At 37.2% G+C, this 25338-nt stretch overlaps 1 protein-coding gene across 3 annotated transcripts in view; it reads left to right on the forward strand.

The window, feature by feature from the left end:
- The window catches only part of LOC127832463 (tyrosine-protein phosphatase 99A-like), an 80263-nt gene that overhangs the window by 49878 nt on the left and 5047 nt on the right, over positions 1–25338 (forward strand). For 2 of the 3 annotated variants that reach the window (XM_052357945.1, XM_052357947.1), the window contains 14 exons: positions 1302–1428; positions 10392–10406; positions 12526–12640; positions 13456–13559; positions 14845–15042; positions 15260–15339; positions 15661–15780; positions 17882–18031; positions 18677–18831; positions 20626–20761; positions 21567–21716; positions 22109–22279; positions 23795–23923; positions 24881–25009. In XM_052357945.1, coding sequence (XP_052213905.1) covers positions 1302–1428; positions 10392–10406; positions 12526–12640; positions 13456–13559; positions 14845–15042; positions 15260–15339; positions 15661–15780; positions 17882–18031; positions 18677–18831; positions 20626–20761; positions 21567–21716; positions 22109–22279; positions 23795–23923; positions 24881–25009 — 1779 coding nt within the window. The remainder of the gene's footprint in view (positions 1–1301; positions 1429–10391; positions 10407–12525; positions 12641–13455; positions 13560–14844; positions 15043–15259; positions 15340–15660; positions 15781–17881; positions 18032–18676; positions 18832–20625; positions 20762–21566; positions 21717–22108; positions 22280–23794; positions 23924–24880; positions 25010–25338) is intronic. The other variant, XM_052357946.1, reaches the window with a different exon arrangement.

Raw genomic sequence — 25338 nt, forward strand, 5'->3', positions numbered from 1 at the left:
AGATTTGTGCTTTTTAATGAGTGACAAATAATAGTTGTCATAACTGATGGTGGTAGTAAAATAACATAGCTGTCTGATTATTAAAGCATGGTCAACACAAAAACTGTAGTTTACGCTGATATCTTTTTGATATCTTATGACCAGAGTTATGAAAAAAAGTTATTTTGGTTTCCATTCTAAAAAATTGCAGTTTTATTGTCTGTCTGGTTCAAAAATGTATTAACATTCTAAGGTAAATATGGTTAATTTGTTCATTTTGTAATAAAACTATGTAGCATATTATGAGTCTATTTATCATTCTGGCGGTTATTGCAGATGTTAAACCCCCATACAACGTAAAATGGGGGTATACTGAAATCACCATGCATGTCTGTCAGTGTTTCTTTCTCTCTGTTTATTGACACACTTTCACTCAAAATCAACTAATATTTTGTACACGATTGCAAAAATTAAAGTTAACACATAAACAATCAATGTTCCTTATAGCAATAGCCAAAATATCAACGCTATATGTGGTCTGATTACATAGATTTAACAAGATACAAAATGCTCTTTTTGTTTTTTGTGGGACAATATATTTAACACATGTTAGTGTACCATGTTAGTTTTCGTGTGTGGTATGAATAGATATCGTTGTGGAAAAAGGAAAATATTGTGCCACAAAAAATAAAAATGAGCATTTTGTATCGCTTTAAATCTATGTTACCATACCGCATCTAGCGTTGAAATTTTAGCTTTTGCTCTAAGGATTTTTTATGGGTCAACTTTATTTTACGAAATATTTTGCAAGATATTTGTTGACTTTGAGTAATTATGTTACTTTTATTATCAAAAATATAAATCTCTGAAACTAAAATGTCCAGGTGTGTCATATTGGTGTGTAACCTTGTATCTTAGCCTTCAACTTATTTACATCGAAGATTGACCCTGTGGTCAAAACTTGCCCCACCCAAGGGTCCAATTTTTTATGGCTTCAACTTGTTACGGATTATTGCATGCAACGTAAAGGGGTATTATTCACTATTGTTACAAGGTGAAGTTGTGTGTGGAGATGTTTGTTTGCAACATTATTAGCTATCTTTAAATGTTCAACTTTGATGTTGCGATGCTACTGTTTGTCAGAGTTGCTTTGCAATATTCATACTATGCCTCAAAATGCTTAAATAATCAATGTACCTCATAAACATTTAAAGCTCTGCAGCTATGTAACTGTAAATAACAAGCAACTTTGACACCGAAATAATTCTCAAGTCAGATATTTTTCATTCAAGGGTCCATTATCTCGGTGTGTTTACTTTCAGCGGGTGATCACAGACATCCCCACAAACAGCGAGTACTCACTCAAGATGGCCGCCATCACTCAGAGTATATTCTCCACGGCAACCTACATGGGCGATTTTTCCCCAGAGTGGGAGTTCTCATTGGAAGGTACAAATACTTGCGGACTCATTCTACACATAATTACACATGAGCCGTGTTCTGAGAAAAATGAGCTTTATGCACGTGCGTAGTGTTGTCCCAGATAAGCCTTTTTAGTCTGAACAGGCTAATTAGGGAGGACCCTTTCACAGGCTAATTAGGGAGGACCCTTTCACAGGCTAATTAGGGAGGACCCTTTCACAGGCTAATTAGGGAGGACCCTTTCACAGGCTAATTAGGGAGGACCCTGTCACAGGCTAATTAGGGAGGACCCTTTCACAGGCTAATTAGGGAGGACCCTTTCACAGGCTAATTAGGGAGGACCCTTTCACAGGCTAATTAGGGAGGACCCTTTCACAGGCTAATTAGGGAGGACCCTTTCACAGGCTAATTAGGGAGGACCCTGTCACAGGCTAATTAGGGAGGACCCTTTCACAGGCTAATTAGGGAGGACCCTTTCACAGGCTAATTAGGGAGGACCCTGTCACAGGCTTATAAGGGAGGACCCTTTCACAGGCTAATTAGGGAGGACCCTTTCACAGGCTAATTAGGGAGGACCCTTTCACAGGCTAATTAGGGAGGACCCTTTCACAGGCTAATTAGGGAGGACCCTTTCACAGGCTAATTAGGGAGGACCCTTTCACAGGCTAATTAGGGAGGACCCTTTCACAGGCTAATTAGGGAGGACCCTTTCACAGGCTAATTAGGGAGGACCCTTTCACAGGCTAATTAGGGAGGACCCTTTCACAGGCTAATTAGGGAGGACCCTTTCACAGGCTAATTAGGGAGGACCCTTTCACAGGCTAATTAGGGAGGACCCTTTCACAGGCTAATTAGGGAGGACCCTTTCCATCGAAATTGAATTTTCCTTAAGGAGATACTTCCTTTAAACAATAATTTCTTTAGACACTTAACGCTCATGCATTAAGCCCCGTTTTCTCTGAGTGTGGTTAACATTATTTAATTTTGTTGTTGTTTCTGTCATTGCTACGCTAGATGTCTTCCCATTATTGTGTTGCTTGCCTGTGTGTTTAACTAAGCTTTAGTTCATAGTAGGAAGTATTCACTTTTTTCCAGTTTATTTGCAATACAAGCTTACATTTTATTTAAGTGTAAAATTGTCACCATTTTTAGTTTAAATAAGATTTTAGCTCAGCAGGTTAAGTCTATATATCAAGAAATCTTTCAGTTTGTGATGCAAGCATCAAATTTGGCACATATTCTCTTCAATAACTATAGATTTGATAAAGCACGTTAGCCAATACAAAATTTCAAAATGGCGTCCGTTTTCAAGATGGCTGCCGTCAGGATTGAAAAAAGAAAAAAAAGAAACAAATTCTCTGAATGGTTTTACTGCTGTGAATATTACTTAATTTTGATTTCGTACACAACATATTTCTAGTTTGAATTTAAATTCAGACATTGTTTAAGTTTAATACAGTACACACAAATCCAACATGGCTTCAAAAATGGCCGCCAAGATGGCCGCAAAAACCTATTTATGACCAGGGATCATATTTTTTTCGGTTTTGTCGGTCCTAGACTGATTGAGGTCATGACAGATTAAAAATCCCAAACAGTCGGTCAGATTCTGTTTGCTAAAATTCCCATGTCATGAAATGGATTACACAGCGCACATGCTAGCAATTCCTAATTACATTCTTATCTCGATTAGGTGTGATAAACCATTTGCTGCAGTCTCTTAACTGGTCAGGACCAGTTTATTGCACATCAGCGGACTAGTATCAGAGTATGACCCCACGCAGCGAAGATTTGCGCGGTTGTGTATTAGTCATGCGTAAATAACCCCGTGTCAATATCAATAGAAAATTTCACTGGCTTATACCTAGCACACTAATCGGTCCGTAATGTGTACTCGTCCACGATAAAATCATCGAAAGTTACTTCGGAGAAAAGACCTAGAATCTAGGTCTTTGTTCGGAGATGAAAACCTCGATGTTATTCTCATGGAAATTGTGCATTTCATGCATGATCCAGTAAACATTCATATAAACAAAGAAGAAAACCAGATATTCTGCAATAATTGTGGGCGAACCTTATACACTGAAAGCACACGCTGTAACTAAACAAAACATGCCGATAATTTTACACCAGCGTAATAATCCTGCAATAAATGCATGAAAGTCGCGGAACTGATCAAGAGAACAGCAGAAAGTTATTTTTATGGGCGGAACTTCACATAAAATTCATGTAGTACACAAGAAAAATAATATACATTGTATAAATCTTTAGTAAAAATCGTGTTAGAATCAAAATAATTCATGTACTTTATTGTTTTGTTGTTGAATAACCCACGACCGGAAGTTTCGATGCGTGGTTTAAAATCACTCGTGCTTCGCACTCGTGATTTAATCCATATGCATCTTAACAATCTGCCGTGGGTTATTCCACAACAAAGTAACGTACATGAATTATTTCTTAACTATCTGATTTTTAGCTCACCTGAGCGATAGCTCGAGGTGAGCTATTGTGATTACTCAGCGTCCGGCGTCCGTCCGTCCGTCCGTCCGTCTGTCTGTAAACAATTTGTAAACATCTTCTTCTACTAAACCATTGAGCCAATTTCAACTAAATTTCATGTGGAGCATCCCTAGGTCATGGGACAAAAGAATTGTTAAAAAAAATTTGATCACATAACCAAGATGGCCGCCATGACCATATATGGTAAAAACCTTAAAAAATCTTCTTGTCAGAAACCGCTCATCAGATTTTCAAAAAATTTCACAGGGATGACCTTTGAAGGCTCCCCTGAAAAAGTTGTTCAAAGAAATTTGATTCGTCAAAAAACATGGCCGCAAGAGCTCGTTGAACTTTGCATGTTTATTTGTTTTTTGCCTATTTTGTGAAAACTTTAAAAAATCTTCCACATTTTTTGTTCGATCCTTTCCAAATTTGCACAGTGTCTTTATATCAATGAGGACACAAACCCTACAAAATATGAGCATTATTGGTCCATGAAGTACAGAATTACCTCCCCTTGAATTGAGAAAATGGTGTTTATGCAATAAAGTCCAAATTTTTCATCCAATTCTTTCCAAACTTGTTTATACACAGATTAAAGAGAATAAAATTTTCTTTATTATGGTTTTTCTTTCATGAAAATCCATAAAGGATAAGTGTTATTAATCGTTGCTTAATTAATGAACAATGCAAATTATCGGTATTGATTTTTTTCCTGACATGCCGTCCCAGATATTAACCGCTTTCAGCTGTAGACTGTGCATCAATACATCGCCGTGTTATTGACCTGAAAAATTCATATGCAGTCGGCATTAACACCGGTCATCGAGACAAATTACTGATGTGAAAACAAATCGTACATCGTAGAGGATTAAATAAACAATTACATCTGATTAAAGATTAAAGATTGCTGCCGATTTAAATCAATTTGAGTACTTTTTGCGTATATTTGATGCCGAATTGGAAGCTGTGTTTAGACTTGCGTTGAGAAAAATGGCAACGAGATACTTGCCTGTTGGTAGCTAAAGAAACTTCAGCGTACAGTTTATAATGGGTGGCCATTCCCAGCTGTAGTCTACGGGCGGGTAGTGAACTGGTTGAGAAAAGTGGAAGCTTGTGGAAAAGCGGTTTAAGAAGTTTGTAAGAAAACCCTGAATTATCAGTCTTGTGGGAAGAAGGCATTGCGTCTCCACGCAGAGGGCCCTTATCACATAAAGAATATAAGAACCATCAAGACCAACCAGGTAGGGTTTTTATTTTTTTAAACTAACACCCCGAATTTGGTCGTATTTTCTGTTGCTAAAGTTTACTGTTTAGGTTTTTTTGCATCAAAAATCGGCAAGATAGATCTAGCAAATTTGCCAATTTTTTTTTATTAATAACGTATGATTCATTGATTGTGAGCTTTTAAAACATTTTGACCTTTGAATAAAGCATAAATCAGGAAAAGAATTTTAACAGTTATTGAAAATACGATCAAATACGCCATTTTTGCTGACTGGGACAGGTCTTTTTTAGTTAAATAAAATGTTTTATTGTCCCCAACATATGAGCCCAGCAGCAAGAAATGTTGTTTTTTTTACTTCTTGTAAAACAAATATGGGCAACCTACCGTAATCCAAATTCGCCGACACCTTAATTCGACGATGTTCTATTTTTATCGATTAAATGGATGATTATTGTCTTGGAATCATTTCAAAGTAATACAGCCGAGTTTAAAATTATTATTTTGTGCTATTAAACATTCATTATTTCTTAAATTATTTGCTAAATATTGCTTCATGTAACCGTTACATCGTCAAATTTGGGTCACACCAGGATACAATTATTTAGCATTCAAACAACGATTGGGATAAAAACTAGGGGAACCCATGCTGAAATTTTCAATTTTAACTGATGAGCAGAAGCCACCATACCCAATTTTCTTAGGTGTATGTGGAGCATGATTCTGTGAATATAAATGGTGACATTTGATTCTGCATTAATTAAACATGTATTATTGACTTTTTTAAAGTATGTGTGAAAAATATAATTTGTAACCACTGTTACAGGTTTTATCTGGTTCTTCAAAAGCAACACCTGCAGTTGAGTCCATGCCAGACAGAGGGTGCATGTGAATGAATTGCCTTTTGACTAAGTTTTGTGTGTTCCTAATCAAATACATGAAGATTTTTAAATATATGTGTATGTTGTTTTTTTAAGAAAATAGAATCACCATAACAGGTACAGGCACCCTTTAAATGTGTCGAATCCAGGAGCTTCTGGGGGCCTCTGGCCCCCTTGTCCCCTGGACCCACGAGGGCCCTGCGGCCCCCTGGCCCCCATCTTTAAGTTCAGGATTTTCAAAATATCCAACTTTGACCCCTGCAAATGCTTTGCTAAAACTTTGGCTACAGTTTCTAAAATTTGGCTACACAAAATTCCATTTGGCTAAAATGTTGGCCACAGAAATTTTTGGGCAAGAGGAGCCCTGTTTTGATTGTATTTGGGTCATCTGGGGTCAGCAACTAGGCACTAGGTCAAATAATAGAAAAACCTTGTGTAAACTATAGAGGTCACAGTTTTCATCAGATTTTATTGAAATATAGTCAGAATGTTTGTCTTGTTAAAATCTGGATTGGGATTGACTTTGGGTCATCTAGGGTCAAAAACTAGGTCAGATTAAAAAAACAAACTTTTGTAGACAGTAGAGGTCACAGTTTTCATTAAATCTTTATGAAATTTGGCCAGAATATTAATCTTGATGAAATCTGGGTTGGGATTGTATTAGGGTCATCTGGGGTCAAAAACTAGGTCAAATCATAGAAAAACTTTGTGAAGACAATAGAGGTCATAGTTTTCATATGATCTTAATGAAATATGGTCAGAATGTTTATCTTGATAATATCTGATTTTGGATCGTATATGGGTCATCTGGGGTCAAAAATTAGGTCACCGGGCAAATTCTAGAAAAACCTTGTGTAGATGAATGAGGTCACAGTTTTCATCACGTCTTAATAAAATTTTGTCAGAATGTATTAATTAATAAAATTTGGCTTGGGATTGTTTATGGGTCTAATAAAATTCAAGTTCATGAAGCAAGGTTAGTCAGGTGAGCGATTCAGGGCCATCATGGCCCTCTTGTGTTATTGTTAGCAGCCAACCAACGCACAGATATTTGTTTGGTTCAGTGCATGTTTGTTAGCTATTATCGAGTAGACAACGATTTAAAACATCGATATAGACTTACGAAGATTAATAATATTGACAGCGCAGCGATTTTTTCCTTCTTTATAAAGTACCGGTAAACGGCACTTTCCCAATTACGAAAAAACTACAAATTTCCCGATTGCTGTCCAAAAAATTCCCAATTTAAGCTAAAAATAATTTTTTTTTTTTTTTTTTTTTTTTTTGGAAAATGCAACATTTAGTTAGTTTCCCTTTGCAGCTATATGGCTTGAACCGAGATAAATATAATATTGACTGCTTGAAAACACTTAGTTTTCAATTTTATAGTATTTGGGAGCAAAAAATCAAATAAACCAATTTCCCAATTTGAGGTTTTCACGACTCGATTTTTCCCAATTTTGAGGTTTTCACGACTCGATTTTTCCCAATTGGACCGGTACGGGTACTTTTCCCAATTGGACAAAGAAAATCGCTGCAACGATAAAAAAGTCAGAAAAAACAGCTCACAAAACAACAATGAAATTAGCAAATGATAAAACCAATTAAGAAAACTTGTATGTTCCGTTTAAAAAGAAATACCTAAAGGAATTTAACTTGTACATTTATCATACCACCTTCATGAATGGCAAAATCAATGGTATATATTTTAACGTAATTTGTCATGATTTTGGATATAAATTTTCTGACACTTTTTCCCCCATTTAAATCCAGACCGATTGATGTTGCGGGAAAATGTGATCCCTGTTTATGACCATAGCTATGTAACTATCCACTCAAATTTGATGAATTTGGTGTCTGTACCCAGGTTTCAGGGGGCAAAGAACAAATTTATTTCGTCAGACAAAGTGTAAGTTAATAATGTCACACAGAAATCCAACATGGTGTCTAAAATGGCCGCCAAAACATATTAATAATCATGGAAGAGAGAATGAACTAGCACATGACTTCAAAATAGGATCAGATTTAACTAACTTCTGTAGACTTCATTTTTTACCGTTGCTGAAAATCATTGAATACTAATTACAGCCTGAATGAGCTCTTCCAAAAGGTTAATATTATACACTTTGTGTTCCTTTGACTATTTATTTACATCAAATCAGAAGTAGATGGTGTTATTGTCCCTTTCGGAGTAATGCAGGATCTAGATGAGCAAATCTGTATCCTCGCCCACCAACTATGTGGTGCTACGACTGGATCGTTATACTGTTTCTTTAACAATTTCAACGTCTGCATCCACTGAAGACAGAACAACATAGCATCCCATTTAAGGCAGAGTTGTGCTGATCAGAGCAATCATGCCGGCCTTGTTTCTGTCACGAGACAAAAAGTCTTCCTTTTTTACATGAGCATTCTGTTTCTTTGCTGAAACTCACAATATCATTCACGTTTGTTTCATCGTCTACGGTGCGTGTTGTCTTTGTTATAATGACTGTCTTCGTAGCCATCGAACCCCACTGTCGCTTGTCCGTAATGCATTTTCTATGAATCTACATAAGAATCGGCTATTGCGTAATATAAGTCGCCCTTTCACATAACATGCATCGCGTCAAAAGTAATGGACTTGTGGTCCTTTGTATTGTGTCGTTTAACACCATGTGAGATTTCTGTGTAACATAATACACTTAAACTATGTCTGACACTCGTAATGTGTTCTTTGCCCCTCGAAACCTAGGTATAGACACCAAAATCATCAATTGTGAGTGGAAAGTTACAAAGTTATGATCATAAATAGTATTTGGTGGCCATCTTGGAGGCCATTTTGGACGCCATGTTGAATGAGTGTGTAATATAATAGACTTAAACTATGTCTGATGATCTTAATGTGTTCTTTGCCCCTTGAAACCTATGTATAGCCACCAAAATAATCACATTTGAGTGGATATTTACATAGTTATGATCATTAATAGGGTTTGGCGGCCATCTTGGCGGCCATTTTAGACACCATGTTGGATTTGTGTGTACTATTGTGAACTTAAACAATGGCTGATGATCTTTATGTGTTCTTTGCCCCTTGAAACCTAGGTATAGACACCAAATTCATCAAATTTTAGTGAATAGTTACATAGTTATGATCATTAATATGTTTTGGTGGCCATCTTGGCGACCATTTTGGACGCCATGTTGGATTTGTGTGTAATATAATAAACTTAAACAATGTATGATGATCTTAATGTGTTTTTTGCCCCTTGAAACCTATGTATAGCCACCAAAATAATCAAATTTGAGTGGATATTTACATAGTCATGATCATTTATAGGTTTTTGTGGCCATCTTGGTGGCCATCTTGGTGGCCATATTGGACGCCATGTTGGATTTGTGTGTACTATTGTAAACTTAAACAATGTCTAATGATCTTTATGTGTTCTTTGCCCCTTGAAACTTAGGTATAGACAACACATTCATCAAATTTGATTGTATAGTTACATAGTTATGATCATTAATAGGTAATTGGCGGCCATCTTGAAAAAAAACACTCTCCTGAGGTCTGATTGTGGTAAACTTTTTATTTGTTTTAAAGGATCTTCTACCCTACCAGGATCAGTTAAAATACCCTTTGTAGCAATATTTTGGTGGTTGAAGGTATTTTTTTCATATATTGACCCTACTAGTACTTCTTGCTAAAAACAGAGTATTGGCGGCCACCTTGAAAAAAATGCCGCCATTTTGAATTTTCAAGTGGCTAACATGCTTTTTGAAGAAAGGGGTGCCTAAAGGTAATTTATGCCAAATTTCATGCTTGCATCATTAAGTGAAAGATTTTTTCAATAATCAGCGCAGCTATTTTAAAATGGGTTCAAATGTCATCTTAAAGATGTGGATTTAGTAGTTAATTAGAAGTTAAATCTATATAAATGTTTATTTCAAAACAACTAGTGGACAATTAGACTATAAAATATTGTTTTTATCAAAAGATGTAATACATGCATTGAAACATGTTTTCATCTTACTCATATTAGATATAAATCATGGAAATACATTTACCTGAGTGGTCCCAGAAATCACACATTGTATATGAACAATACAAGATGCACTTATATAAAGAGAGCAAAGCAGTGAAAAAGTAAAGTATTCAAAGAATATTTAAGTCGACCTACTTTTTTTCATCAACTGCAAAGTTAGATGTCAAAACCAGCAGAAATGATGTCAATAAATCTACCACAAATTGGGGCCGACAAGGAAAAAACAAATAATTTGCAGAAAAGTAGATGTATGGGCAAAACATTGTTTATATGTGTTATTTCCATGATTGCTATAAAACAAAGTACATGTACCAGGGAAATATGTTTAATTTTGTTAATTTGAATTTGTTTTTCTTTTCATAGGTCCACAAGTCGAAGGTATCATTCCAAATGTTCTGTTCCCATGACTATTTGTTTGTAGCCTTTCGTATATCAACTGTGAATTGGATTACACTGCACCAATTTCTAAACCAAAAGCATTTGCAAATCATCTGAATGTTATAATGTTCTTCCTAAAATGTTGTTAGACATAAATAGTTAGCATTACTATAGATCCCTTTCCCACTCAGAAGCCAAGTGAAAATGGCTATGTGCAAACAGCATAAAACCAGAACAGCCTGCGAGTAACTTGCAGTCTGTTCAGGTTTTATGCTGTTTGCTGCTCATCAGTATCTAAGGGTTGGAACTTAAATCTTTAAAACTTTGATCGAGTAAGAAAGGCCTTTAATAAAATTTAACTTTTTAGGGACTACAAATGCGTAAAATTATGTTAAATTCAGTGTATGTATTTCTTTTGACTTTGCAGTCAAGAATAACTCATGAAAGTGCAAGCACTTATTTCCAATGGGGTCCTTTTGGTTTCAGAATTCAGAACAAACAATTACAATGTAATATCTATTTTAAGAAGTCATTCGACAGAAATCCTATTCATGTACCGGCATTTACATGTATCTGTTGTATATATAAAGGCTTACAAACAATTTTCAAAACATGTTTATTTTAACCACGAAAGGGGTTAATGGTGTGATAAAATGTGGGTTTGGATATGGAACTATAATGTTCACATTTGCATGAATTATTGATCAGTTAATTCCTCTGTCAAGGTTTTGAGTTATGACTGACTATTAATTCTTCTCATTTTCATCTTTAATTATACACATTATTTCTACCTGAATGGGTTAGCTAGAGCTTCTTCCCAACATTTGCTTAAAAGTCCTGGTAAAAATATAAATAAAAAAGCTCTTTCTTCACAATCTCTTTTTTTCCCTCCTCTTCCCCTACCTTCTTTATGTAAGAAAGATGCTAATGATTTAATATTTTGCTGGTAGAGGTATGTTTGTATGTTAGAAACACGTAACACAAGCCAATGCACACACTGGGGTGTGGGAGGAATTGTAGATTTGCAAATATGTTTTAGAAGTTACATTATAGCTCTCTATGTAAACACATAATATATATTAAGGTAATATACTGTTTATATTCAGAATAAGACCATTCACTGTACTTTTAACTTCTAACACTAGGCAATTTTATAAAATTTTGTTAGATTTAGCTAACATTACATTTTTGGTGATATACAATGAATACTAAACACATATAACAATAAGAAAAATAAGTAACCCTCAATCTTCCTATTTGATATGTTAATTTCTCACTCTGTAGCCATTTGAAGCTGTTCTTTTCCCTTTTTTTATGTATGATAACTTGGTTTCAATTTGCATAAATACGAATGAAGCATGGGAAAACAGGGCTTAATGCATCATAAAGTGTCGGTCCAGCTAAACCTGTGCAGTCAGGGATGACACTTTCTGCCTAGTCTGGATGTACACACATGCATTAGACCCCTATTTCCCAGAGTGAGGGTCATATTCTTCAGCAGCATTTTCATTCTTGTAGTTATAATTTGTGTAAATTAAATCAGCAACAGAGCAAGCCCTATACTATTTGGCTAGTGTATGAGATGAGTGATTTATGTAGTACCAACATCGTATGCCTGTATCATCTGAAGCAACCTGTGTGAACAGAATGGTTTGAAATCAAGCATGACCTATGGGCTGGTTCTATAGATTTTACCTTAAAGCAAGATAAGATTATCAAGATGTTTAGCTATTCTGATTGTGACAGCTTAATTTGTTGACAGACCTGTCTGTAAAGACCAATCATGCTCTTTAAATTGTAATTGAGGTGCTTATTTTAGGGGCTCTATCCAAGGCAGACGTGATCAATGAATCCATAGCATACTCTCAATTTCCTGTATTAAGTCGTCGTGGCGTTTTCGATATGGTATCCAGCTAGCGTTCTGAACAAATGGGTTGGATCCCTGCCATGGGAGCATTTCTTATACATCAAGTACTGGTTTTACCCAGGAAACAGACATGAGAGCGTTTCAATAATCCGCAAGCTTTCGATGCAATCGAGCTAAACTGTCAAAGGGAATAGGTTTAAAACAATTCTAAGTAGATCATTTTCTCAGTGTTCTCACATGATCTTTTTTCAGACCCGTCAGTGGTGGCCACAGCGGCTGCCTCCACGTCCCAGGCTGGCCTTATTGCGGGCATCATCATAGGCTTTGTGCTGGTCACCATCACCCTCCTGGCTGTCATCGGATACAGGTACTGGACATTGAGAAACCTGGCAACAATATGAGGGCTTTAAGCATTTTAATAATGTATAGGTTTCTACTGTTATATTCACTTCACCATTGTTGATGGTCTTTTCTCTGTTTTTGCCTAATTCTGGGAGCTTGGGCTTACTGCATGTGCGTAAAGTGTTGTCCCAGATTAGCCTGTGCAGTCTACACAGGCTAATCGGGGACAACACTTTTATGCGTTTTTTTGTTTGCTTAAAGGAAGTCTCTTTTTAGAGAAAAATTCTGTCTATGCAGGAAGTATTGTCCCTGAAAAGCCTGTGCTGACTGCACAGGCTAATTTGGGATGATCCATTATTCACATGCATTAAGCCCAGTTTGCTCATAAGGAGTTTCAACTGTTATACTCAGTAACATATTGTTTATTGTTTTTTTTTGCTCACCTGAGCACAAGTGCTCATGGTGAGCTTTTGTGATCGCCTTTTGTCTGTCGTCCATTGTCTGTCGTCCATTGTCCGTCGTGCGTTGTCCGTTGTGCGACGTCAACATTTGCCTTGTTCACTCTCTAGAGGCCACATTTATTGTCCAATCTTCATGAAATTTGGTCAGAAGATTGGTTTCAATGATATTTTGCGATTAGTTTTTTTCCCAAAATGGGGATTTTCAAGACGTGAAATTCCCAAAATTCCAGTGTGGCGTTTTCCCAAAATGGAGCGGAAAAAGCCTGTAAACTTTGTCAGATTCAAATAGCAGGGACATTATAAGACTTTACTCAAGCAATTAATATTTTACATTGTGTGTCTCTGTTATGTTTTGAACTACCCAATTGTTCCCCTGCAGGTCTCGTACGTGTAGGAAGTACACCAGGTCGCTGTATTACATGGCAGTGCCCACCAGCAACCACTCTCCCCAGACCATCACCATAGCCCCACCAGACGCTGTTGGTTAGTGTTTGTGCGAACTGAACATTTCCTCAACCCTTCACTCCTCAGATATGCATTTTGAAATAATTTGAGTCCATTAAAAAATCAACTGTCTGAATTTTTTTTTTTTTAATGGCTTTAAGTGTCAAAGGTTTCATTTCGAACCCTATTATACTGATAAGCAGCAAACAGCATAAAACCTTAATAGCCTGCGAGTGACTTGCTTTATGCGAGTTATGTGTTTATATGAAAACTGATCCATATATAATCATTTTAATGTTGATTAGGTTTTATGCTGTTTGCTGCTCATCAGTGTCTAAGGATTGAAAATGAAAACTTTAAAACTTTAATTTAATAAGAAAGTTCTTTAATTAAATTTAACTTTCTAACGGACTACAAATGCATCAAAATGCATATCTTAGTAGTAACGGGTTAAATTGAATGTATGGGCATTATTTGTTCTGTGTGGCCACTAATTGTATGAAGCACGCCCTGGGAAAAGGGGGCTAAATGCATGTGAGTAAAGTGTCGTCCAATATAAGCCTGTGTAATCCACACAGGCTGATCAGAAACAATGCTTTGTGTCTGTATTTGAATTTTGTTTAGAAGAGACTTCCTTTAAACAAATGTGTCTTGTTCTGTAAACTGGTCATAATGCATGTCCGTAAAGTGTCGTCCCAGATTAGCCTGTGCAGTCCGCACAGGCTAATCAGGGACGGCACTTTCGGCTTAAACTTGATTTTCGGTAAGAAGGGACGTCCTTCAAACTAAAAATACCATAAAAGCGGAAAGTGTCGTCCCTGATTAGCCTGTGTGGACTGCACAGGCTAATCTGGAACGACACTTTAGGCACATGAATTAAGCCCAGTTTTCTCAGAACACGACACAAATAATTCAATAAAACAGACAGAGTTGCCCATGATTGGCATATATGGACTGCACAGGCTTATCAACACTTTATGCACACTCATTAAGACTCAGTTTTCCCAGAACAAGGCTCGTATTTAACCTTATAAGTAATTTGTATGACCCTGAAGGGTGGCATATAGTTTTTTAACTGTCCGTCAGTCCGTCCATCTGTCTGTCTGTCTGTCAGTCAGTCCGTCCAAAATCTTTTATATTGGTCATAACTTCTGCATTATTGAAGATAGCAACTTGATATTTGGCATGCATGTGTATCTCACGGAGCTGCACATTTTGAGTGGTGAAAGGTCATCCTGCAAGGTCAAAGGTTAAATATATGGCTTTAAAGCAGCGCAGAAGGGGACATTGTGTTCTGACAAACACATCACTTGTTTGTTCACAGACAGCTGCCAAGTGACCTATCCAGACATTGCGGCGAGGGACTTTCCCATGCATGTCAAACAGTTGCACGCGAACTCTGACGATGGTTTCGCACGAGAGTTTGAGGAAATCGGAGCAAACACTCGCACCAATCTGCTGGCGGAGAACTCAGACCTGCCAGAAAACAAATGCAAAAACAGATATGTGAACATCAGTGCTTGTAAGTTGAAAAATAAATTGAGATAGCATTTCATTTTGGTGCTAAGGTAACTGGTTTTACAAATGGCTTAAAACTACAAAATCATGTGTACTCCTCTGCAATTTCTGGGTTTTCCAAAAAATGACAATTTTCTGGACAGTACATTTTGGATTTCTGATTTTGTTAGAAAACTATTGAATTTGCTTTGGTATGTTTAATGTGATATGGCCCATTTTAGATGACCATTCACGAGTGGTTCTTCAGCCTGTCCCAGGCCGCCCAAAATCTTCAGATTACATCAATGCCAACTTCATTGACGTAAGTGTTTAAGCGTTACAATATCAAAATTAAAAAGAACGTTCGGTAAATACTGCTGTCCAACAAATTCTCGCTAAACAGTAGATTGAAACCAATCTTTGAAAACCTATTTTACCTATACCTAAAGTACTGTTATTTTATTTGCGGAGTAAAAAAGTATCTGGCCCATTTATAGAGGTTGTTTTCAAATGTGTGTTTAGTGATTTCAAACTTGTAACCTTTAGTTGTAACATATTTATTTTGTAGAAAAAAAACACGAGATGTACATGAACAGTGGAGTTGATATTTTAGATTCATGTTAAAGTTTTCTTCTTCATTTAGGGCTACAACAAACCGAGGGCATACATCGCTACTCAAGGCCCTCTTCCGAACACGTTTGCTGACTTCTGGAGAATGATCTGGGAACAGAACACGATCGTCATAGTGATGATAACAAACCTGGTATGGTCTAATAACATCTCTGCTGTCATAGTGATGATCACAAACCTGATATGGTCTAATAACATCTCTGCTGTCATAGTGATGATCACAAACCTGGTATGGTCTAATAACATATCTGCTGTCATAGTGATGATCACAAACCTGGTATGGTCTAATAACATATCTGCTGTCATAGTGATGATCACAAACCTGGTATGGTCTAATAACATCTCTGTTGTCATAGTGATGATCACAGACCTGGTATGGTCTAATAACATCTCTGCTGTCATAGTGATGACCATAAACCTGGTATGGTCTAATAACATCTCTGTTGTCATAGTGATGATCACAAACCTGGTATGGTCTTATAATATATCTGCTGTCATAGTGATGACCATAAACCTGGTATGGTCTAATAACATCTCTGTTGTCATAGTGATGATCACAAACCTGGTATGGTTTAATAACATATCTGCTGTCATAGTGATGACCATAAACCTGGTATGGTCTAATAACATCTCTGTTGTCATAGTGATGATCACAAACCTGGTATGGTCTAATAACATCTCTGTTGTCATAGTGATTATTGCAAACCTGATATGGGTTAATAACATCTCTGTTGTCATAGTGATGATCACAAAGCTGGTATGGTCTAATAACATCTCTGTTGTCATAGCGATTATTACAAACCTGGTATGGTCTAATAACATCTCTGTTGTCATAGTGATGATCACAAAGCTGGTATGGTCTAATAACATCTCTGTTGTCATTGTGATTATTACAAACCTGATATGGGTTAATAACATCTCTGTTGTCATAGTGATGATCACAAAGCTGGTATGGTCTAATAACATCTCTGTTGTCATAGTGATTATTACAAACCTGGTATGGTCTAATAACATCTCTGTTGTCATAGTGATGATCACAAACCTGGTATGGTCTAATAACATCTCTGTTGTCAAAGTGATGATCACAAAGCTGGTATGGTCTAATAACATCTCTGTTGTCAGAGTGATTATTACAGACCTGGTATGGTCTAATAACATCTCTGTTGTCATAGTGATTATTACAAACCTGGTATGGTCTAATAACATCTCTGTTGTCATAGTGATGATCCCAAACCTGGTATGGTCTAATAACATCTCTGTTGTCATAGTGATGATCACAAACTTTGTATGGTCTAATAACATCTCTGTCCTCATAGTGATGATGACAAACCTGGTATGGTCTAATAAAATCTCTGCTAGTGTTATGGTTTAATAACAATTCTGCTAAAATTATTTGTTAAAAGTTAACCTTGCAAATATGTCATGTTTAAGCTTTCATTGGTTTTCAAGAAGTAGGAATTTTTTTTTTAACCAGGTAAAGCTTCTTTTAGAAGCATTAATTTTTAAAGTTGCATACATGTTCGTGAAGTAAAGTATGGATATTGTGTGATTAAACTGTTGTAAGGTTTTGTATGTATGAATGAATGTATGAATTGATGGAGGGATGATGGATGGATCAATGGATTGATTCTTCATTTCCTTTGATTCATGGATACCATAGCATATTTACATCAACTTTGAACTTCTGCGCTTTCTTTCAATAACTGTATTTCACCCATTGTTAATTTGATCCCATTGAGAGTATTCAACTTGTAACGTCAGTAAATATGTTTGATGTAGGTGGAGTTTGATTGTCTCAATTGTGACATGTACTGGAAATCCAGTTATGGGCTGAAAGTGTTGTCCCTGATAAGCCTGTGCAGTCTGCATATGCTAATCTGGGATGACACGTTACGCACATGCATTAAGATCTCTGTACATGTTTGCTGCAGGTAGAGGGTGGTCGTCCATAGTGTGTCATGTAATGGAAATCTAGTTATGGGCTGAAAGGTTTGTCTCTGATTAGCCTGTGCACACTTCACAGGCTAATCTTGGACAACACTGTACGCACATGCATTAAGATCCTTTTACATGTTTAATGTAGCTGGAGTGTGATCATCACTAGTGTGACATGTACTGAAAATCCAGTTAAGGCGGAAAGTGTCGTCCCTGATTAGCCTGTGCGGACTGCACAGGCTAATCAGGGACGACTTTTTACGCGCATGCATTTAGATCCCTGTACATGTTTGCTACAGGTGGAGCGGGGTCGGCCCAAGTGTGACATGTACTGGCCTAACGAGGGGCAGGAGACCTACGGATCAGTGGTCGTGAAGCACCTCAACACCATCTCCCGATCTCACTACACTGTCAGGCTGTTCTCACTCAAGTCTAACAAAAATAAAAAGGTGAAAATTAAGGATTTTTTTTTGCTTTAAAGGTTGCCTTATGACGTATTGAAATGGGTTGATTAATTTTAATGTGAGTTTGTTGAATTACATAGATTTATGTGAGTTTTATTTTGAATGTGAAAAATAGACATGTTATCAGACTTGTGTATGAAGACGTGCTTAAAAAAAAAAAGTTTAATGGGATATTTATAATTTTTTTATAAAAGGGGGTTTAGTGTTTGTACAGTCTTTGATTTTATTTTCAAAATAACTATACAAATTGTTCTGATAAAAAGCACAAACATGTACCAGTGAACCACCAAATCTATAGCCTGTAAGTGGTATTCCTGTTGAACAATTACACCAACATTTAAATATGAGCCTCACTCTGCGAAAATAGGGCTTAATGCATGTAAGTAAAGTGTCATCCCAGATTAGCCTGTGCAGTCTGCATCAGGGACAACACTTTCCGCATTTATGGAATTTAAACTTGAAAGGCAATCTTTTCTAAACGAAAATCCAGTCAAGGCGGTTAGTGGTGTCCCTGATTATCCTGTACACACTGCACAGGCTAATCTGGGAGGACACTATATTCCCATGCATTAAGCCCTATTTTCCCATAATGAGTCTCATATAAACATTTAACTGTACCTCCCGTTTCAGTCAAAGCAGGTGTCTGAACGTATCGTGCACCAGTACCACTACACAGAGTGGCCAGACCACGGGGTGCCAGAGTTCACGCTGCCGGTACTCAAGTTCATACAGAAATCATCGGGGGACAACCCTCCAGGGGCCGGTCCCATAGTCATACACTGCAGGTACGTGGGAGCACTTACCTCTAACAGTGTTTTTTTCACCAATTTGGAAATGTGGCCAGGGCCCTTCTTAACGGGAAAAATTGCATTGTTTTATCTTAAATTTGGTAATTGAAGTTGTGTGTTTTTTTTATGTCCCCCACTATAGTAGTGGGGGACATATTGTTTTTGCCCTGTCTGTTGGTTGGTTGGTCTGTTGTATGGTTTGCGCCAACTTTAACATTTTGCCATAACTTTTGCTATATTGAAGATAGCAACTTCATATTTGGCATGCATGTGTATCTCATGGAGCTGCACATTTTGAGTGGTGAAAGGTCAAGGTCATCCTTCAAGGTCAGAGGTCAAATATATGTGGCCCAAATCGCTTATTTTATGAATACTTTTGCAATATTGAAGATAGCAACTTGATATTTGGCATGCATGTGTATCTCATGGAGCTGCACATTTTGAGTTGTGAAAGGTCAAGGTCATCCTTCAAGGTCAAAGGTCAAATATATGTGGCCCAAATCGCTTATTTTGTGAATACTTTTGCAATATTGAAGATAGCAACTTGATATTTGGCATGCATGCGTATCTCATGGAGCTACACATTTTGAGTGGTGAAAGGTCAAGGTCATCCTTCAAGGTCAAAGGTCAAATATATGTGGCCCAAATCGCTTATTTTGTGAATACTTTTGCAATATTGAAGATAGCAACTTGATATTTGGCATGCATGCGTATCTCATGGAGCTACACATTTTGAGTGGTGAAAGGTCAAGGTCATCCTTCAAGGTCAAATATATGGGTCAAAATTGCTCATGTTATGTCACTTCTGCAATATTGAAGCTAGCAATTTTATATTTGAAATGCGTGTGTATCTCAAGGAGCTGCACATTTTGAGTGGTGAAGGGTCAAGGTCAAGGCCATCCTTCAAGGTCAAACGTCATATAGGGGGATATTGTGTTTCACAAACACATCTTGTTGTTTATCAAATTCTTCAAAATTGAAAATAAAAGTGTTTTAAGTATAATATTTTCTGAGGTTTTACACAAAGAGCTTAAAATGAAGATGAACATAAGTTTGCAATTTTAAGTTTATTTTTTGGAAAATTTCTAATGGGAATTTTAGGCGGTCATTTTGGTAAAATATATACTTTTTGAAATTAAGCCGAAAGTAGGCCCCACATTTTACCAAAAGAAAACACTTTGAGTTTTGGGTGTTCTTCATTAGGAAAGCATTACGGCAGGTATGTAGGACCTTAAGAAAATTTACAAACGTATGAAATTAGTTTTTTGTTAAACAAATTGCATAGTTTCTTCTTTTAATGTATGTATGCAAGCCTTGTTATAGGAAAAGAAAGCTTAACCCTTTCCACCTCAATAGTAAAGTGAAAATGGCTTTGTGCAAACAGCATAAAACCAGAACAGCTTGTCTGTAACTTGCAGTCTCTTCAGGTTTTATGCTGTTTGCTGCTCATCAGTATCTAAGGGTTGGAAATGAAGCTCTAAAACTTTTTTTTTTAAGAAAGGTCTCAAATTAAATTTAACTTTCTTAGTGACCCCAAATGCGTCAAAATACGTATCTAAGTGGTAAAGGGTTAATGCATGTGCTCTAAGCGTCGTCCCAGATTAGTATGTTTGGTCCACACAGGCTAATCAGGGACCACACTTTCGGCTTTTAATGTATCTTTCGTTCCTGCATTAGTTAGTTGATCAGAATGTGCAGGATTGATTTAATTTAAACAACAATTTAAACAGTTAATGCATTAAGCCCTGATTTTCCTCAGTGAGGCTTTCATCTTTGTTTGCTCCGTTTCAGTGCGGGTGTGGGCCGTACAGGCACATACATACTGATAGACTCCATGATTCACAAGATCAAGGACACGCAGACAATCAACGTACCTGCTTTCCTCTTGCACATACGCAACCAGAGAAAGTCTCTTGTGCAAACTGAGGTAGGATCAATGCTCAAGATTCTTTCTAACCTCTGTTTTATGCCCCCGGTAGGGTGGCATATAGCAGTTGAACTGTCAGTCTGTCTGTCAGTCAGTCTGTGCGTCTGTCCGAAAACTTTAACATTGGCCATAACTTTTGCAATATTGAAGATAGCAACTTGTATTTGGCATGCATGTGTATCTAATGGAGCTGCACATTTTGAGTGGTGAAAGGTCAAGGTCAACCTTCAAGGTCAAAAAACAAAATCCAAGGTAAGTAACAAGCTTTAAAGGGAGATAATTTTTATTTTATATCATTTGGCAGGTAAAGATCATTTTCACAAGGGAAGTAATATTTTTTTAAAGGGATATAATAATTTTTTATTTTTTTTTATTCAAAGCGGCGCAGTAGGGGGCATTGTGTTTCTGACAAATACATCTCTTGTTTGTATCATGCTTGTAGTAAAAATTTCTGCAGGCAGATCCTATGACGATTATGGCACCCTTATTTTGTTGTTAATGGTGGTGTTTGGGTTTTGAAATCATTCGTTGATTATAATGGAGATGGCTGCTGAACTTATATTTCACATTTCAAGGATCTTTTTTTTTTCATAGATCCAAACGACCCAGGGTTCTGAGTTTCATATAAATTCATAATAAATGGGGTTGATGAGGGGGGGGGGGACTGATGCTACGGTATATTTCATTAGCGGCCCATTATGTAAAAACATGTCGCCACATGTAATTGTAACATGATAATAGACGATCAAAATAAATAATGTGATTGCCAGTTATAAAAGCTCCAGACATATAATGTTGTTTCCAGGAGCAGTACATACTTATACACGAGGCCATCGCCGAGTACATCCTTACTGGGGGAGACACCGAGATTAAGGAGGGCGACCTTGGCAGGCAGCTGGCAAGGTTGAAACAGCAGATTAACGGAGAAATCCCACTCATTGACATAGAATACATGGTAGGTTATATGTGTGGATTCTGTCCGTTTGACATCTTGTGTCTGTTCATTGAGTGGATGTTGTCAGATTTTTAATGTTTTCGGATGTGATGTAATTATTTCATGAATAATATCTATAAAATAAAATAAAAATCCCACTACATGATATGTTACTTTTGTGCTTTAGAATTTAATTTCACTGCTTAACACTCAGAATACGTTTTTTGCTTGATTTAAGTAAATGTCCAATTAAAAACATATCTTATATGCTAAATTAAGTCCAAACATAAACACCCTGAGGGTCATCAGGCTATCAATCTGTGTTTATTAACTTCAACTTTCTGATTTTAATGTGCCGTGGCAGATTTTGACATCTTATGATTTCAATGTGCACTGACATATTTCCATTTTAGCGGGTGACGAGTTTTGCCCCACAGGACGATGACAGGTTTCACGGTCTGAAGAGTGTCAACCTGGCCAAGAACCGTAACATGCAGTTCCTTCCCCTGAGCGTGAAGCGTGTCTGCCTTCCCATGATTCCCGGGGAAGAGGGGTCAGACTATATCAACGCTACCTACCTACAGGTATGATCCACAGAGTAAATGAGCCTCGTTCTGGGAAAACAGGGCTTAATGCACGGGCGTAAAGGGTCATCCTAGATAAGCCTGTGATGTCCACACAAGCTAATCAGGGACAACTCTTTTCGCCTTCACTGGATTTTTGCTAAGAAGAGACTTCCATTAAACGAAAAATGCAATAAAAGCAGGCAGTCTCGTCCCTGATTAGCCAGTGCCATCTGCATAGGCTATCCTTGGACACCACTTTACGTACATGCATAGGCTATCCTTGGACACCACTTTACGTACATGCATAGGCTATCCTTGGACACCACTTTACGTACATGCATAGGCTATCCTTGGACACCACTTTACGTACATGCAAAGGCTATCCTTGGACACCACTTTACGTACATGCATAGGCTATCCTTGGACACCACTTTACGTACATGCATTATTCCCTGTTTTCCCATAACTCAAATACAGGTAATGTAAATTGTTAGAGGATGTTGGGCAAACACAATGATTGACACAATCTAGTTTCTTTGAGGTGGACAGGGTTCAATTAATGTATCCATTATGGGGTATTTTTGTTTAATGGTGGCCACTTTGAGGTGGACAGGGTTCAATTAATGTATCCATTATGGGGTATCTTTGTTGAGGTGGACAGGGTTCAATTAATGTATCCATTATGGGGTATCTTTGTTTAATGGTGGCCACTTTATCACAAGGATATGAGCTCTACATATTATACCTTAAATCATTATGCTTCTTGCATACATAAACATTTCTGTTATTTATGTTAATTTTTCAAATATAAGTGAAATGGGAAGATGAAAAATAAACATTTACTATTTACGAAATAGCATAGATCACTATGGACCTCCTTGCAATACATGGACATCCCAGGCAACCAGAAAACGCTATATGGACTTCAGCCTTCGGCTCCCTGGAGCGACGTTTTCTTTAGCTAAATATACGGAAAAACATTGAAATCAATTTCATTTCGGCTGTTGTAATGGATTTTATGAAGAAAATGTGTAGCCAAATATAATTTTCATTTGCCTAATTCCCTTATTTGTAGCCATTGGCAAATTTGGCAAAAGGGAGCCATGGCTTTGTTCTGTTCAACCTTTTGGGGCTGACTTGTCAGTAACGAAAATGATGAACTCTATTTGAGCCAGGATGTGGGAAAATCACCTGCATGTCCATAAATAGTCAACCCCAATTAGCCTGTGCAGTTAGCATAGACTAATTACGGAGGACACTTTCCGCCAAGACTGTATTTTTGTTTAGAAGGTGCTTTCCTTAAACAAAATTTCCACAAAAGCGCAGTGTCATCATGCATTAAGCTCCATTTTCCCAGATCGTAGCTCATTTGTTTTGCACAAAACATACTGGCCTCTTACTGGTATGCATAGTTTTCCAGTATTTTAAGAGGTAAACTATGCAAAAAGGTACTATGACCCATTGAAATTAGAAGGCACATGGTATCTTTTTGCACCAAGGGGGCGCTTCCTAAATATCTGTTTGCTGTTTCAGGGTTACACGAAGAGCAACGAGTTCATCATTACCCAGCATCCCCTCCTGGACACGATGGAAGACTTCTGGAGGATGGTCTGGGACCAGAACAGCTCTGTCATAGTGCAGCTCTCCAATGTAGATGAACAGGTGGGTGTGCTAATGTGAGCCTGGGCAGCCAATGCTGGCTAATCTGGGACGACAATTTACTCACATGCATTAAACCCCATCTTTTCCTAGGGAAAATATTTGCCTCGTTCTAAGAAAAGATGGGGTGAATGCATGTGCCTAAAGTGTTTTACCTGATAAGCCTGTGTTGGCCGCGCAGGCTAATCAGCGGTGACACTTTACAAATATCTTGATTTTTGTTAAGAAGAGATTTCCTTGAAACGAAAAATGACTTAAATGAAAAGAATTGTCCCTGATAAGCCAGTGTTGACTGCACAGGCTTACCTGGGGAGACTCTTTATGAACATGCATTAAGCCCCGTTTTCTAAGAACACAGCTAATAATGTGTGTCCATATTCTACAGTTAAATGAATTGTACTACAATTCTTCCAATAAACTGGGCTTATATAAGCTATGGGTGTTTCAATCTTTCGCCAGCGTGTTTCTTAGCTTTGTATAATTTTCATCCAACTCTCATGACTGCTGCTCACATTATATTCTGTACTATCTTCATATTGGCATTATCAAAATTAACATTAACCCTTTACCTCTAAGAAGCAAAGTGAAAATGCCGATGTGCAAACAGCATAAAACCAGAACAACCTGCGAGTAACTCGCAGTTTGTTTAGGTTTTAAGCTGTTTGCTGCTCATCAGTATCTAAGGGTTGGAAATGAAGCCCTTAAAACTTGAATTTAGTAAGAAAGGTCTTTAATGAAATTAAACTTTCTAAGGGACTACAAATGCTTTAATATACTTATCTAAGTGGTAAAGGGTTAAATTCATTGCAAATAATGGCCCTGCTATTTACAATATATCACTCTTTATTTGATCTGTTGTAGGAATTTTTGTTTTCCTGGCCGGCCATGGGCTGTACATTAGACATAGTAGGGAAGGCCCTGCTGCTTACAATATTTCACTCTGTATTTGATCTGTTGCAGGAATTTCAGTCTTTCTGGCCGGCCATGGGCTGTACACTAGACATAGGAGGGAATTTCAAGCTGACCTATCGTGAGGACGATGACAGACGACAATTCAAGATCAAAGAATTTCTTCTACAGTCCAATCAGGTATACCCTCCCAAGATTTACCCTAGAACTAGGTTGGTTGTTCTGGGGCTAGATAGCTGCTTCGGTGATTCAGCATGTAATAACTCTTTAGATTTGTTGTTGCATTAAGATTTGAGGTAATGCTGTTAAGTTTAATATTTACAGGTATTGTTCTTGTCAATATTTAATTTATGTAAGATTTAAAATGCACTGAAAATTAAATTGTATTAAATTTTTCTCAGAAAAATAAACTGTAAAATGACATATATTTGTTGGCATTAATTTTGTTTTTATGCCCCCGGATGGAAAGATCGGGGGTATATTGTTTTTGGCTTGTCTGTCTGTCATTG

The sequence above is a fragment of the Dreissena polymorpha genome, chromosome 5 (genome assembly GCF_020536995.1).
Source record: "Dreissena polymorpha isolate Duluth1 chromosome 5, UMN_Dpol_1.0, whole genome shotgun sequence".
NCBI classification, from domain to species: Eukaryota; Metazoa; Mollusca; class Bivalvia; order Myida; family Dreissenidae; genus Dreissena; species Dreissena polymorpha.